General features: G+C 43.0%; 1 protein-coding gene across 1 annotated transcript in view; it reads right to left on the minus strand.

Moving 5' to 3' along the window:
- Positions 1-15,773, minus strand: part of ATP10D (ATPase phospholipid transporting 10D (putative)) — a 57,600-nt gene that overhangs the window by 29,813 nt on the left and 12,014 nt on the right. Inside the window, exon 2 of the mRNA XM_072124799.1 lies at positions 10,715-11,037. Coding sequence (XP_071980900.1) covers positions 10,715-11,004 — 290 coding nt within the window. The 5' untranslated portion in view covers positions 11,005-11,037. The remainder of the gene's footprint in view (positions 1-10,714; positions 11,038-15,773) is intronic.

The raw sequence follows: 15,773 nt of genomic DNA on the forward strand, positions 1-15,773 counted from the left end.
TTCTAGCGGTTGTTATAGCAACAAGAAAGGCAGTTTTAAGGGTGATATTTTTTATGTTAGCGTCCTCTAGAGGCTCGAAGGGCCCCTGTATAAGGCCATTCAGGACTATTGATAAGTCCCAGGGAGGAGTCCTGACAGGACATTTAGGACTTAGTCTAGAGGATGCTCTAAGGAATCGTCTTACCCACCTATGGTCAGCCAGAGAGACGTCAAAGAAAACGCTGAGGGCTGAGACTTGGACCTTTAGTGTTCTGGTCCTTAGGCCTTTGGTCAGTCCTGCTTGAAGAAACTCCAATATCTGCTGTATGTTAGGAGAAGACAGATTAGGAATTTCAGGATGGCAAAAGGATACAAATCTTTTCCAAATTTTGTGGTAGATTGCTGAGGTAACTGGCTTCCTACTTGCCTGTAATGTTGCAATGACTTCTTCTGAGAGACCTTTAGCTTTCAGCATTTGTTTCTCAGGATCCAGGCTGATAGATGGAGTGATTCTGGATTTGGATGATGAACGGACCCCTGGTATAGGAGATCCTTCCTTAGAGGGAGAATAACTGGTTCTTCCAGGGCCAAGTTCTTCAGTGCTGGAAACCAACTTCTTTTTGGCCAGAAGGGTACTATCAGGATAATTCTGAGATCTTCTTGTCTTATTTTTTGTACTGTTCTTGAGATCAGAGGAAGTGGAGGGAAGGCATAGGCCAGTCTTGAGTGCCAACTGTGGCAGAAGGCGTCTAGAAGATAGTCTGGGGTATTCTTCTGTAGGGAGAAGTAATGGTCCGCTTTTTTGTTTTCTCTGGTGGCAAATAGATCTATTTGCGGTACTCCCCATTTCTGGGTTAACTGGAAGAAGATTTCCTTGTTTAGGCACCACTCGTGGGGATCCAGAGTGTATCGGCTTAGGAAATCTGCCTCTTTGTTTTCTGACCCCTTTAGATGGGTTGCCGTCAGAGACAGGATATTTTCTTCTGCCCAGAGAAAGATCTTCCTTGATATTTTTTGGAGAGATGCTGATTGTGTGCCCCCCTGGCGTCTGAGATAGGCGACTGTGGTCGTGTTGTCCGATAGTATTTTTAGGTTTTTTCCTTGTACTTGATCCGAGCAGGCCTTCAGGGTTTCCCAGACTGCCTTCAGTTCTTTGTAATTTGATGATCTGCTTATCTCTGACTGGGACCACTGACCTTGAATCAGTTTCCCCGGAAGTTTCGCTCCCCAACCTGTCTTGCTCGCATCTGTTAGGATTGATGTTACTGGCCAATTGTTCCATTTTAGGCCCTTGGAGAGGTTTTCCACTGTCTTCCACCAATTTAGTGAACTTTTTACCCATAAGGGAATGTTGGTTTTTCTTTCCAGGTGGTTTAGATTTTTGTCCCAGGACGAGAGAATCCAAATCTGAAGATCTCTTGTGTGACTTTGAGCCCAGGGGACAGCAGCTATACAGGATGTGAGAAGGCCCAGGAGTTTCATAGCTTCCCGGATTGAGCACTTCTGTTTGGTTTGGAACAGAGATACCTGTAGGGTGAGATTTTTGATCTTCTCTTCTGGGAGAATTGAGAGTTGATGTACTGAGTCCAACAATATTCCCAGAAATTTTTGCTTGGTACTTGGCTGGAGGTTTGATTTTTCGAAATTTATAATCCAACCTAGGCTTTTTAGGATTGCCAATGTCATGTCTCTCTGGGATAACAAGGTTTCTTCTGAGCCTGAGACTAGGAGGAGATCGTCCAAGTAAGGAATCAGTAGTATGTTTCTTTGTCTCAGAACTGCTACCACCTCTGCCATAATTTTTGTGAATAGTCTGGGAGCTGAGGAGATCCCGAATGGTAGAGCTCTGAATTGGAAGTGTCTTACCTGGTTTTCCGGGGACCGGATGGCAAATCTCAGGAATTTTTGAGAGATGGGATGGATTGGGACGTGGTAATACGCGTCTTTTAAGTCTATGGTGCAAAGAGCTGCCCCTTTGGGGATCAATGGTGTTGTGGATTTTAGGGACTCCATCTTGAATCTTCTGTATTTGATATGGGTATTCAGACTCTAAGTTTATGATCATCCTGTAGGCTCCATTCGGTTTCTGAACTAAGAAGAGGGGGGAGTAGAACCCTTTCCTTTGATGGTGGGGAGGTACAGGAGAAATGACATTTTTGAGTAATAGGGATTGAACCTCTTCCCACATGAGCAGAAGCATTTGTTGAGAAGATGTCTTTGTTATCACAAAAGTTTGAGGGGGAGGGGTATTCAATTCGATCTTGTAGCCATCGCGTATGACTTGTAGAATCCAGGCATTCTTTATGCTTTGCTCCCACTGAGAGGGGAAAAGAGCTAGTCTTCCCCCCACCCTGGCGTCATTGCTTTCTGGCAGGGTTGGGTTGGGTATTCTGGAAGGAACTGTAACCTCTACCTCTACCTCCTTTGGTATAGCTCCATCTGCCTTGTTTTCCTTTTCCACGATAGGATGGAACTTTGTCGCGGGAATCACGAAAGGAATGCCTTTTCTGTCTAGGTTCTGGAAAGCCTTTTTTCCTATCTGCAGCTTTCTCCAGGATCGTGTCCAGTTCCGGACCAAATAGGAATTCGCCGGAAAAGGGTATGCCACATAGGTTAGATTTAGAACGGAAGTCACCTGACCACTGCTTGAGCCAGAGGGCTCTGCGGGCAACGTTAGAGAGTGCTCCTTCTTTGGCGGAAAACCTGACGCATTCCCCTGATGCGTCTGCAATGAAGGTAGTTGCTAGTTTTAGCAGTGGCAAAGACTCCAGAAGCTTCTCTCTCGAGGTTCCGCCAATAATTTGGTTCTCTAACCCATTTAGCCAGCAGGTCATTGTCCTGGCGATAGATGTGGTTGCGACATTTGCCTTCAGATTTAGCATTGCCGATTCCCAGGTCTTCTTTAAGACGCTGTCAGATTTGCGATCCATGGGGTCTTTAAGTTGGGTCGCATCCTCAAAGGGGAGATCGGTCTTCTTAACCATCTTTGTAATCTGGATATCCACCTTTGGGACTGAATTCCAGTATTTTGACTTCTCCTCGTCGAATACGAGTCTGTTCCTGAAATCCCTGGTCACTGATAGCCGTTTCTCTGGATCTTTCCACTCTTCCCGGATAAGGTCTTCTAGCACATTATTAACTGGGAATACCCTCTTCTTTTTTGCTCTTAAGCAACCAAAGAGTTCGTCCTGTACAGACTTAATCTCCACAGGATCTTCAATGTTTAGTGTTTCTCGGACTGCCTTTAGTAAGGTGTCCAAGTTGTCCATAGAAAAAAGGAATCTGGTGTCGTTTTTTTGTTCTTGGCTATCTAACTGTTCTTCCTCGCCGCCTTGGTAGGAACAGGAAGCCCTGTCTGGGTCTGAATCCATCTCCTCCGGATTTGGTTCAGAGGGTTTGAACCTTTTAGGAGGAATTCCTTCAGAAAAGAGGGATGCAACTGTGTTTTTTACTTCGGATTTGAACATGGATCTCATCTCGTCCATGAAGGACGCTTTTTCTTCCCGCATTATGCTGTCAAGGCAGTCTCTGCATAGCGGTTTTTTATAGGATTCTGGAAGTTTATTAAAACACATATTGCATCTACGAGATGGAAGGGTTTTAGTCTTTGACTTGTCTTCCTTCTTTTCCTCTTTTTTATCCTCTTTCTTCTCTTTGTCTTTTCTCTCCTACATGTGAGAAGAAGACAAGAGGAAGCATAGGGGATGTATATATATATACAGGGCCCCCCCTCCACGATCCACCCTCCAGACCCCCTTACTTACAGATGTCTGAGGAAGGGGAACTGGGTCCATGCTTGCCTGTGGACAGGGGAGGAGGTAGAGGTGTAAGTGGAGCGGTGGTACAGATAAATGATCAGCCATCGTGTGTTTCACTAACCTGTCTGTGACACACTTAGATCTGCAAAAAATCACCTGCGGATATCTCAGAAGCAAGAGAAGGTCTCTAGTAGACTCTCTGCCTTTTAAACTCACCGCTCCACGCTCCTGACTCCCGAACGCCAATGACGAGCGTCACTTCCGGTGCGCGCGGACCGGAAGTCGTCATCCGGCCAGTGGAACGCAAAACCGGAAGTCGTCATCACAAAACCGGAAGTCGTCATCGGAGGCCGGTGGAACGCAGCTGCGCCTCACCATCGGGAGCCGGAACATGTGGTGCTGCCGTGGATCAACGCAGGACCGCAGGGATCACACCAATACCTCCCCATTTAGATGTCAGCCAGGAAGGAGATCGATCGAGGCCAGGAGAGGAGAGGATCTTAGTACCAGGTACCGCGCCTCATAAAGGCGTCCCCCTCCACTCCCACCCCCCTAAGGAGATGAGAAGGAGAGAGACCCTCTCTTCCCCCTGCCTGTGTAGGGACAGGAAGAACACTGGCGAGGGATGCAGGGGGAGGGACATTTAACCTCTCTTCTTCCTGTCCCTGCAGAGGTCAAGGGGTAATCCTCCAGGTGGGCCGTCATGGGGGACGTCATGGAAAACACTGTATTATGATATTGAACCAGCCCCTGCTTATTATGTCTACACAGAACCGTTTATATCAGACATTGTGGGATGTTACCAGTTGGCACATGATTACCTTGACTGGCATCGGATCAGACTGGTTAAACTATGCCACAACCAGCACATTTTGAGATATATATTTTTTTGGGGTTCAATCTTAATAGTCAGCGGCTGAACGACTTATTAGGAGTGGAATTTTTCCAAAGGCCTTTACATTTACGCATATATTTTACTTTTATAAAATGTATATCTCATATTAATTTCTGATCTAAGGATTCCAAGAATCATTTTTAATCAGTAAAATGAATTAATGTATATTGTATATTGAGGTTTTTGTATTGTGTTTTATTGATTCATTCCTTATCTGTATGTAGATATATGTGTACACTTACTCTATTAAACATTAATACTGTTTGTGGGGCAGAGCCGGAGATTGCACCTATTCAGGCTGCAGATAACATCTGACAGGGGAGTCAGGAGCAGAATCTGGGGAGGGGGTCCATTTTATAGATCAGCAGATGAGTTTGTACCTTATTTACTACATGGAGAGCAGTGGTATCTAATAATGACACAAGGGTTTTATTACACTGCCCGACATCCAGCCAGGACACAGACTGTAAGATGATAAATTCATGTTTTGCATCCCATATTACGCTGATAGATGCAAAGTACAAGGGAAAGGGAACACTCGGTTCAGAGAGGATTCCTTCCCTAAAACACATCAGGAAAGTTTGTTTTCCCCATTTTAACCGCTGCACTTTATAAAGGTGTTTGAATCTGTATAACCCATAACAGTAAAGGACTAAGCACTGAAACTCAACAATTGTTCTTTACCCTAAATTCTGCCATTGAGGGGAGTTTGTAAACCACAATATATAGTGCATGTTAGTCAGTTCCTGATGAAAACTTATATACAAATATGGCCACTGAGAATGTAGGCAAATCATGAGTACAACAATTGATAGACAGCTTATAGTTCTTGAAGTAACCTGCATAAACCGTATATATTCGAGCATAAGCCGAGGCCCCTAATTTTACCACCAAAAAATGGGAAAACCTATTGACTCCTGTACAAGTCGAGGGTGGGAAATGCATTGGTCACAGCCAGCCCAACAAGCACTTAAAAAAATTAAACTTATATACTCACTTTATGGCGCCCCCAATGCTCAGCGTGGCTCCCCAACGTCAGCGCGGCTCCGCTTCTTTCTTGGGTGTTCTGTAACAGCCGGCATGGACGCAGTCATGTTATCTGCCGGCAGGCGCATACTATGACGTCAGCAGTGGACGCGTCATAGTATGTGCCTGCTGGCTGGGGAATGCCCAAGAGGAGCCGCAGGGGAAGACCCAAGAGGAGCCGCAGGGGAAGACCCAAGAGGAGCCGCAGGGGAAGACCCAAGAGGAGCCGCAGGGGAAGACCCAAGAGGAGCCGCAGGGGAAGACCCAAGAGGAGCCGCAGGGGAAGACCCAAGATATAATCAAACCGTATAAATCACACAATACAATACACTAGTTTTACAGGTGTGGAACGCTTGAAAGAGCAAGCAAAAAGTCAAGGAGAGGTGAAACAACACCTCATGTACCCATGTGGAGGACAGGAAATCTCTAAGTTTGCTGGGATGACTTCAGCAAACAGTCAAAGGCTTAATAAAGCTTTGAGTTTTTTAATGTATTTGCTGTATTTATAGGAATAGGGATTGTCCAGATAAAACCTGCAGGTTTAGTTACCATTAATGGGCACCTACAGACTTAAAGGGGTTGTCCATGTTAAACACAATACAGCTATAATTAGTATTGTTGGTGTTATGAAAGTTATTTAACCCCTTAAGGACGCAGGGTTTTTCGGCCGATTTCTCGCTCTCCAACTTCAAAAATCCATAACTTTTTCATTTTTACGTGTACAGACCTGTGTGAGGGCTTATTTTGTGCGTAACAAATTTTACTTTCCCGTGATGTTATTTATTTTAACATGCCGTGTACTGCTAATCTGAAAAAAAATCCAAATGTGGAAAAATTGAAAAAAAACGTCACGTGCGTCACGTTCTTGTGGGCTCAGTTTTTACGACTTTCACTCTTCGCTCCAAATAACATGCCTACTTTATTCTTTGGTTCGGTGCGGTCGCGGTGATACCAAATTTATATAGGTTTTATTGTGTTTTAATACATTTTCAAAAATTAAACGAATGTGTACAAAAAAGGAAAAAATTTTTTTGCCATCTTCTGACGCTAATAACTTTTTCATACTTTGGCGCACGGAGATGTGTGAGGTGTTATTTTTTGCGAAATGAGGCGATGTTTTCATTGCTACCATTTTGAGGTCTGTGCGACATTTTGATCATTTTTTATGTTATGTAAAAAGGTGTAAAAGTCGCATTTCGGACATTTGGGCGCCATTTCCCGCCTCGGAGGTCACCGCCGGCCGTAACCGTTTTTATATTTTGATAGATCGGGCATTTTGGGACGCGGCGATACCTAATGTGTCTGTGATTTTTACTGTTTATTATGTTTTATATCCGTTCTAGGGAAAGGGGGGTGATTTGAACTTTTAATATTTTATTAAATTTTTTTATTTGTTAAACTTTTTTCTTTTACTATTTTTTAGACTATCTAGGGTACATTAACCCTAGATGGTCAGATCGCTCCTACCATATACTGCAATACTACAGTATTGCAATATATGGCATTTTTGCAGGTCATACATTACAATGAGCCACTGACTCATTGTAACGAACCTGCATAAACCATGTAGCCTCGTGTCAAAAGAAGACCCGAGGCTACCATGGTAACCGATCGCCGCCCCCCGATGACGTTCGGGGCGTGGCGATCGGAAAAAAGATGGCGGCGCCCGCGCGCCACCGTCTTTTAAACGCCACCGGTGACTTTGCCGGCGGCGTTGAGAGGGTTAATAGCCGCGATCGGTGCAAGCACCGACCGCGGTTATTAGCGGTGGGGGTTTTGTGCAAAATGCAAAAACCCCCACCTCTGTATGAAGAGGACTCAGCCCGTGAGCCCTCTTCATACATCACTTATACCTCTGCGCCGTAGAGCTACGGCGCAGAGCGTTAAGGGGTTAATTTTCTTCCTGTAGATAAACACTGGTCCATGGTCATGTGATGTCACAGGTGCACAGCTCGGTAGCATCACACAGCTTTGATTATGTAGTCTGTCATAACGAGCCATGCACATGTGTGACATCACATGACCACGGACCAGTGTTTACCTACAGGAAGTAAACAATGAAGCTTCCTGTTGTATGACAGCAAGAAGACAGCAGGCACAGATCTTGGAAACCTTGAAGCATTAATACAGAAAGTGTATTGCTACATTTTATAACTTTTCATCACTCAAACAATATCAAATATTTGCTGGCATGTGCTTAAAGTAGACAATCCCTTCAAGAGTTCATGGGATCAGACTGTGATACAGTATATATACAGTAATCTGTACTCCTCATCAAGAGTGAGCAAGAATTAAATTGAATTAACCCCTCAATCACGACACCTCACACCGGTCACCAGGAGACCCCGTTTTCAGCACCACCCCAGTCCCCATAGTGCATTGTACATACACTGCTAAACATATTTTGTATGAAAAAAAAAATCAGTTTTACAGAACAAAAGATAACTTATATTACCTTAGAATGACATGTGCACTGGGCAGGGCTGAAGAGTAGTTCCCCAGCCCCTCGGGAAACCGATCCTCTGTGTGTGATTTTCAAAAGCCCAGATGATGTAACTGCAGACTTGGGTCAACAGTCCTATAGGAGTTAGTGACACTTACCCCCGATTCTTTTTACAGAAAGCCATACATTCACCTGCTCAGCTCCTCCGCAGATCAGATTGCAAGTTAAATTTGATAAGTGCCCTTTAAGACTTAGCTGAGCTTAGCCTAACAGAATAACGTGTCCTTCCCCCGCTATAGAACTGCTCAATACATAAAGATATTCTCTGCACTTTTATTTATCTCTGATGCATAAGGTCTTATCCCGGTCACAGTTCAAGAATCAGGAAGTCTATCAAAGGAGGTTAAAATCTTTGAGATCATGACTGCCCTCTGCCAAAACAAATAAAAAACCAAGTCCTTTTTACAGAGTGGTAAAGCCTCTGCAAACATATGAAGAAAAAGCCTTCTGTTTTAAGAGCCCATTTCTTCTTAAGCTTAAAATATAATAAAATATCCATTAAAAGGGGAGGAGAACCTATGGAATGGGTGCCAGAGGTGGCACTCAGATTCTGTGGGCACCCAGGCCATCACCCCAGCACAGGGTTTGCCAGACAGATTGAGTGTCTCAGTGCCCCCTCCTGTAGTCCTGGGTAGAGTCCTGGATATGTCACGTTCATCACTATTTTAGAGAAACACTTCCTGAGCTTCCTGGGACTGTAGGAGAAGCCCGGATGTGTGGATAGGGCAGGATGATCACTGGAGCTCCTGCCCTTCGATTCTTCATGTTCCCTGGAGGGAAGTCACAAAGATAATTTGAATTTCCCCTCCTTTTTGATGACATAATGACAATACAATTTAAAGCTGTGGCAGAGCATGGAGAAATAAGTTGCTGACTAAACTGCTGTGTCAGCACTTTGCTCAGACTACAGCCAAAAACCCACCTATTTCTTGCACTCGCCATCACTGTCCTAGGGGGATTTATCTTTTATCACAAGTGCATAATTTTGTTTGCCAGAAACATTTGGGCCCATTTCTTCCATTGGGCTATGTGGTGTGCCAGCAGGTTCCCACTGCCCCCAGTAAAAACGATAGCAAAGTACTTCCTCTGCTCCCTGCGGCTCATCTTCTCCCTTGTTCAGCAAAAGTGCCAGGGGAGCAAACAGAGCTTGGTGAAGACGAACTGCAGGGAGCGCCAGAGGGTGAGTACTTCGTTTTTGTTTTTATGTGCTGGGGCTACCTATATACTGGGGGGAGGGTGGCGCTCAGTGTGCTGGCTACCTATATACTGTGGAGAAGGGGGGGCTGCAGTGTTTTGGCCTTTTATATACAAGTGGCAGTGTGCTGGCTACCTGTATACTTGAATCAGTTTGATGGCAACCTATATAATGGGGGGCAATGTGTTAGCTACCCACATACTGGGAGAGTGGGGGAGGGGGGTTTATCACATTTTAGGCTACAGTTCTGAATATTGGTTGTTTGGATTATTTTTCTCCCTGTGTATATAGGGACCAAGACCTGGTCTTGTTGCTGTGTTTCTGTATGAAGCTTGGTTCTAGTACTGTACTTATGTACTGAACTCAACACTGGTGCTGTATTTATGTACTAAGCTTTGTTCTGGTTAAGTTCTATATAAATAAAAAAAAATAAAATCGCTATTATAATGATAAAATACAATAATATAATTTGAAAGACTTTGTACATTTTAATTAAAGTGTGTGGGGGGGGGGGCACTGTACATGTTAGAATTAACGCAGGGGGAAGCAATGTCTAAGGTAACTTAGTGGGATAGTGCTGCATACATGGTAATCCATACATAACCGTGTGTCACCATTATTTTTAATTTGTGGGGAGCCGTTTAATTTATAACAAATTACCTATGCATTTTTTAATCATTATATTCATAGTTTATACGGTTGAAAAAAGACACTTGTCCATCAAGTTCAACCAAGGAAGGGAAGGGATTGCATGAGGAAGGGATTTAGGGGAAACAATTCTATATAACATAACAATCAATGATATTTCGGTGTAAAAAGGCATCTAGACCCTTCTTGAAGCTCTCTGCTGTCCCTGCTGTGACCAGCGCCTGAGGCAGGCTATTCCACAGATTTACAGTTCTCATAGTAAAAAAGCCCTGTCGCCGAGGGTGGGAATTTCATTTGTCAGCCTCTCCCCAGTACAAAGGTAGCCCCGCAGCCCCAGTATGTAGCCAGTGCCTGCCTGCGCGGCCCCAGTATGTAGCCAGTGCCTGCCTGCGCGGCCCCAGTATGTAGCCAGTGCCTGCCTGCGCGGCCCCAGTATGTAGCCAGTGCCTGCCTGCGCGGCCCCAGTATGTAGCCAGTGCCTGCCTGCGCGGCCCCAGTATGTAGCCAGTGCCTGCCTGCGCGGCCCCAGTATGAAGCCAGTGCCTAGAGTATAAGCAGAGTTAAAGTTTTTCATCACATTTCGAGTGCTGAAAAACTTGGCGTATACTCGAGTATATACAGTAATTCTTATATTTCTTAATAATGGTAAATCATAAAAAAATGTTTACATAAAAAAAATCAGCAGCTACTGTACAAGTAATAAAACTCACCTATGAAATTGTTCAAACAGGTTCCTTGGTATAAAATTCAGCAATGTGTATTTGGTTGTCCGTATTTTGTTGTTTTTGTATCCTTTTGCGATTCTCACATACTCGTCCTTAAACCGTTCTGAACATGGGACCACGATGCGGTGTTTCGAAACTAATCTGCTCATGTTGCGATGTCGACCGACCGTCAGGAAGGGACAAAGCAGCGAGGAGCCTTCTGGGGGCTCGTTGATTCCACCCACGGGTAGGATATGCTGCCATCTCCGGCGCGCCCACTGGATGGGGTTTGCCATATCAGGTCAGGGGTTGCAGAAGGTTTCAATTTTCTATTAAGGAAAAAAGGAAATTTATTATAAGCTACAAAATGCTGAACAAAGCAAATGCAATAATAATTAAAAAAAATAATATCTCAACTTTTATGATATTACCGATTTTAAAAAAAAACACATAGGCCCACATTTATTGCCTTTGAAATGCAAGAGTTTTTTTGAAGAAAACTCTAGAACTGACCATTGGCTTTTTATCATTATTAATGAACCTGAATCTTCATCCGATTGACAAGGTGATCTGAACCCAGCTAGTACAAGTGGTTCTCTCGCTGCAGATAAACCAGGCAAAGACAGCTCTTTAAACTTTACTCCTAGGAAGGAAACATGTTTGGTGTATGACAAATTCTGATGTATGACAATGAGGCAAACTGTATGGCGATGGTCCTCAAAGCAGAGTGTGACCCATTAGATCTGGTAAAGGTGGACAGTTTAACTACTTTAACTCTTCACTAAAATGTATTCATCTAGCCAAACTCTACAGTCCTCACTAGTTGTATATAATAGTGGTGATCTGTAGCACCGTCTCCTTTTAAAGGGTTTTGCCAACTAAGAAAGTTCTCAAGTTTTAATCCCCTAGTTAGGTTTACACAATAAAGCCAATTTATAACCCCTTACTTAACAATTTTACTCAGTGGGCAGGGGCTCTCTCTCTAAGCAGACACTTCATGATTCCTCTGTGCTATAACATGCTGTGTGCTGACAATGTGCTTAGATTACCAGGGTCCAGGGTTAGCTACACTTTTATTTAGCTTCCGAGCATTCACCAATACCAGACACAGATCGATGAAACAGATCAGACATTATGAGATCCATGAGATGGATATAACATACAATGACACACTTCAGCTGCGCTACATCTCAGTTTTAACATACACTGTCATAGCGAAGATATAGCAGAGCTAACAGACAAAGAGTGCCTCTCTCCCCTGGATAAAGACTTTCTTATCTGTAGCTTGTAAAGTAAACTCTGCACAATGCTTGGCTGCAGGAGGTGTCTGTATGTGAGCTCGTCTTGTAATGGACGACGGAGAATTGCAAAGAGGACGTTATTCATGAGAAGAATCTGCCCTGACTGATCTGACTTTTGGCTTACTCACCTATCCAATGGACCACCTTCCATAATATGTTATCTATGGCTTAGGGAGGCTTATCTTGGGTTATCTGTCTCTAGCAAATGCCATGTGCCCTTTACACTTATGAGAACCTTCATGCAATTTTGCATCAAAGCAAAAGTGTTATTTGTCTAAAAGTCTGACTTAAGTTAAATTTCACATGCACAAAGTGCCAAAGTCCGAAAAGTGCAAATATTAAGGCACATATCTTCAGTAAATTAGTAAATATATATCCTTATCAGCTACAGGGGGTGACAAACTTTTTACCCCTTTAGTAAAAGGGCTACAGAGAATTAAACTGTTCCAATGGAATTACAAAAGAGCATTTTTGCTCTCCATTAAGTGAACGTGGGTCTATAGACACAGTAGATTAAACACCAAGAGTCATTTCAGCACATATCATGCAAACAAAATCTAAACGCCCATCATCATTCCAAAGGAGAACGGTATCAACATACATCAGGTGGGCATGACTGCAACATAGCATTAACTACATCATAAGTAACCACAGGTATTCAGTTTTGCTGCCCGAATATTGTCCGTTCCTATTTGTATGCCAAGATTAATATGATGCCAAGAACTCAGTCCAGCGTAGTCTATTGGTGAAATGGGTTGGAAGTCATGTACGTGTCATGGGCCCTTAACAGGGTGTGAAGATGTTCATGTGTCACATTATTTAGTTAGTTTCAGATGCTGACATTACCTTGTAAATAAACATGTAATCTAGCTACCCTGTGGATAAATGTCTGGTCACAGGGGGCCAGGATGCCCAAGATTGTCAGAGCCGGAGAATAAGACTAAGGATTTGCGCTTCTGCATGGAATCATTAAAGGACATCTACCACCAGGATGAAGGATTGTAAACCAAGCACACTGACATACTGGTGTGCGCCCCCTCTGGCAGGATCTGCTCTTCATTTAGCTTCTTACGCCATGTTTTTGTGTTTTTTTATCAAAAAAAAAAAAAAAAAAAGGATTTTAAGGTTTACTATCCTTCATCTTGGTGGTAGATGTCCTTCAAGGGGAACAGCAGCTTATTGAAGGCCAACATAGTTGGGTCTGGGAGGTGGATGTCTCTAGACTTCTATTCTAAATGACAACACTCCCTTTTATAACATGAACATTAAAGTTGATTCTTGGGGTTGGTAAAGAGGAAGCAGTAGTGAACTATGGTGAAGGTAACCACTTACCCGCTCCCATCAGGTCATCAGTAAACTTTATACCTTACATATTTGTTGACTGTGTTTACACCTGAAACATCTGCCAAAACACCAAGACAAGACTCTCAGGAAGGGTCTGAGACAGACATCACACATAGTGTAATACATGTGCAGGGGATTGTTATCTTATTAATTATGGTGAATTAATGATGCTCTATAAACAAAACATTATGATGAATAATCTTCCCACGAACAGGAAGTCAGTTCTGTATTTATTCCTATATATCAGTGATGGCAAACCTTTTAGGCACCGAGTGCCCAAACTACAACCAAACCCCACGTATTTTTCGCAAAGTGCCAATGCGACAATTTAAGCAGTAACTTATACTCCCTGCCCTTTCACAGGTTTAAATTGTATAGGCACCTGAGGACACCAATACAGTAGAAAGAAGGAGAAGAAGTTTGGATTATCATTGTAGCTTCCTTCTAGGGTCCTGGACTGCCTGGGACTGCAAGAGGCCTTGAGTCCTGTCTGGCAAACTCTACCCAGGGGTGATGGCAAAAGTGCCCATATAGAGGGCTCTGAGTGCCACCTCTGGCACCCGTGCCATAGGTTCGCCACCACTGCTATATATGGTCAATTTCATTATTGTTACAACTCTGAAAATCTGGTCACGAGTAAGAACATTACTTTTACTAGAATGTTTTTTCATGAATCGAATTAACGGGCCAGGAAATTTCTTTTCAGAGTTATTCCTTTATCTTGGTTTCCTACAAGATAGGTTCCATAGGTTTGTTCTTAAGTTGAATTTGTATGTAAGTCGTAAACTGTATATTTTAGAATGGTAAATCCAGACAAAAACATTTTTCGCCCCAGTGACAATTGGAGTTATGAAATTTTTTGCTGTAATTGCACCATGGCTTATCAATAAAGCTTCATTACAGACATCTTACAGCTGATCATTGCAGCCTGGGACTATAGTAAAGCATCCAGAGAGCTTCACCAGAGGTCACAGTGGGCAGAGGGGTCCATCTTTAACTATGGGTCGTCTGTAAATCAGGTGTCCTTAAGTAGGGGACCGCCTGTATTGCATATATGTAAAGCCCATTGTCCAAAACAGACAAACTCATTCCGTGCGCTTTAAGTTTAAGGATGTACCAAATCTAGAATCACTGGGTTGAAGTCACACGTCCATTCTGTTGAGCAGTTGTAGGTTTGGTGCAGTCAATCCTGCACATTTACGGGTTTAAAGGAAATCTACCACTGGGATGAAGGATTGTAAACCAAGTACACGTACATGCTGTTGTGTGCACCCCCTGGCAGGATCTGATTTTATTTTAGCTTCTTATGCCCTTGTTTTCATGAAAAAAAGGGTTTCAATATTATGCAAAAGCCCAAGGTGCTCCATGTTCCATAGATGCTATTGGAGCCTTGTGCCTTTCTGGCTCATTTGCATAATTTTTAAAGGCTATTTTAATGAAAACAAGGGCATAAGAAGCTAAAATCAGAGTGGATTCTGCTGGAGGAGGCACACACTAGCATGTAAGTGTGCTTGGTTTACAATCCTTATTCCTGGTGGTAGATTTCCTTAAACAGCCCTTCAAACAGCAATAGTCTGCAAATGTTCTTACCAAGCTGCAATTCTCCAGAAAATTAAACCCCCATGGCACATCAATCTACTAATTTTAATGGACATTGTGTAATGTGCATTACATTGATTAAAAAGTGGAGCGAACCAAAAGTTATATAACTGCAGGAACACCTCTACAAATGGGGCAGAACATTGATGGGGAGTCTGTAAAATAGGAGTCTACCACGTTCAAAAAAGGGTGAGGAAAGAACAAGAGTGGGATTTGGGAGGCAGAGTTCTACTCAATTCCAGAAACATCAATGTTACTTTGCGGTTTGAGGACATCCAAGCATTTATGAAGCCTTCTGTGGTTCCTGCTCTGAAGAGCTCCTAAGGTCGGCTACTCCACATATTCATAGTCCTTAAAGTTTCTCACAACAGGAGCATCATCGCTACATAAAAATAAAACCTATACATATACCAATCATTGATGGTCACCGTTTGTCTTAATGTTTAGAGCCATCGACTCCCCATGTCTGGATAATGTGTGACAAATAGGGTGAGTTTTTAACCATTACCCGGAAGAATTTTTAATAGAGACACATGGAGCATTGTTTGGATATATACACCATGGAAGGAATGTCATGCTTCATAGTAAGCTATAAAAAACGCTTGTAAAAAATATAGTAAAAGTATTATATATATTTGCATTCTTATAGCTTCTGCTGTTTCGGTGTTCATCTTGCAGTAAACCATAATAATAGGATTAAACTTTAGTTGGCTATATAGTCCACTTATGCACATAGCAAGACGAAAACTGTAAAATGCTCTACAATCTCGCTACAGTCACAGAAGTTTAAGACAAATTCCTTTTTCCTTTCTAGGAGAAGA

Source organism: Engystomops pustulosus, chromosome 1, assembly GCF_040894005.1.
Source record: "Engystomops pustulosus chromosome 1, aEngPut4.maternal, whole genome shotgun sequence".
In the NCBI taxonomy this organism is placed as follows: Eukaryota; Metazoa; Chordata; class Amphibia; order Anura; family Leptodactylidae; genus Engystomops; species Engystomops pustulosus.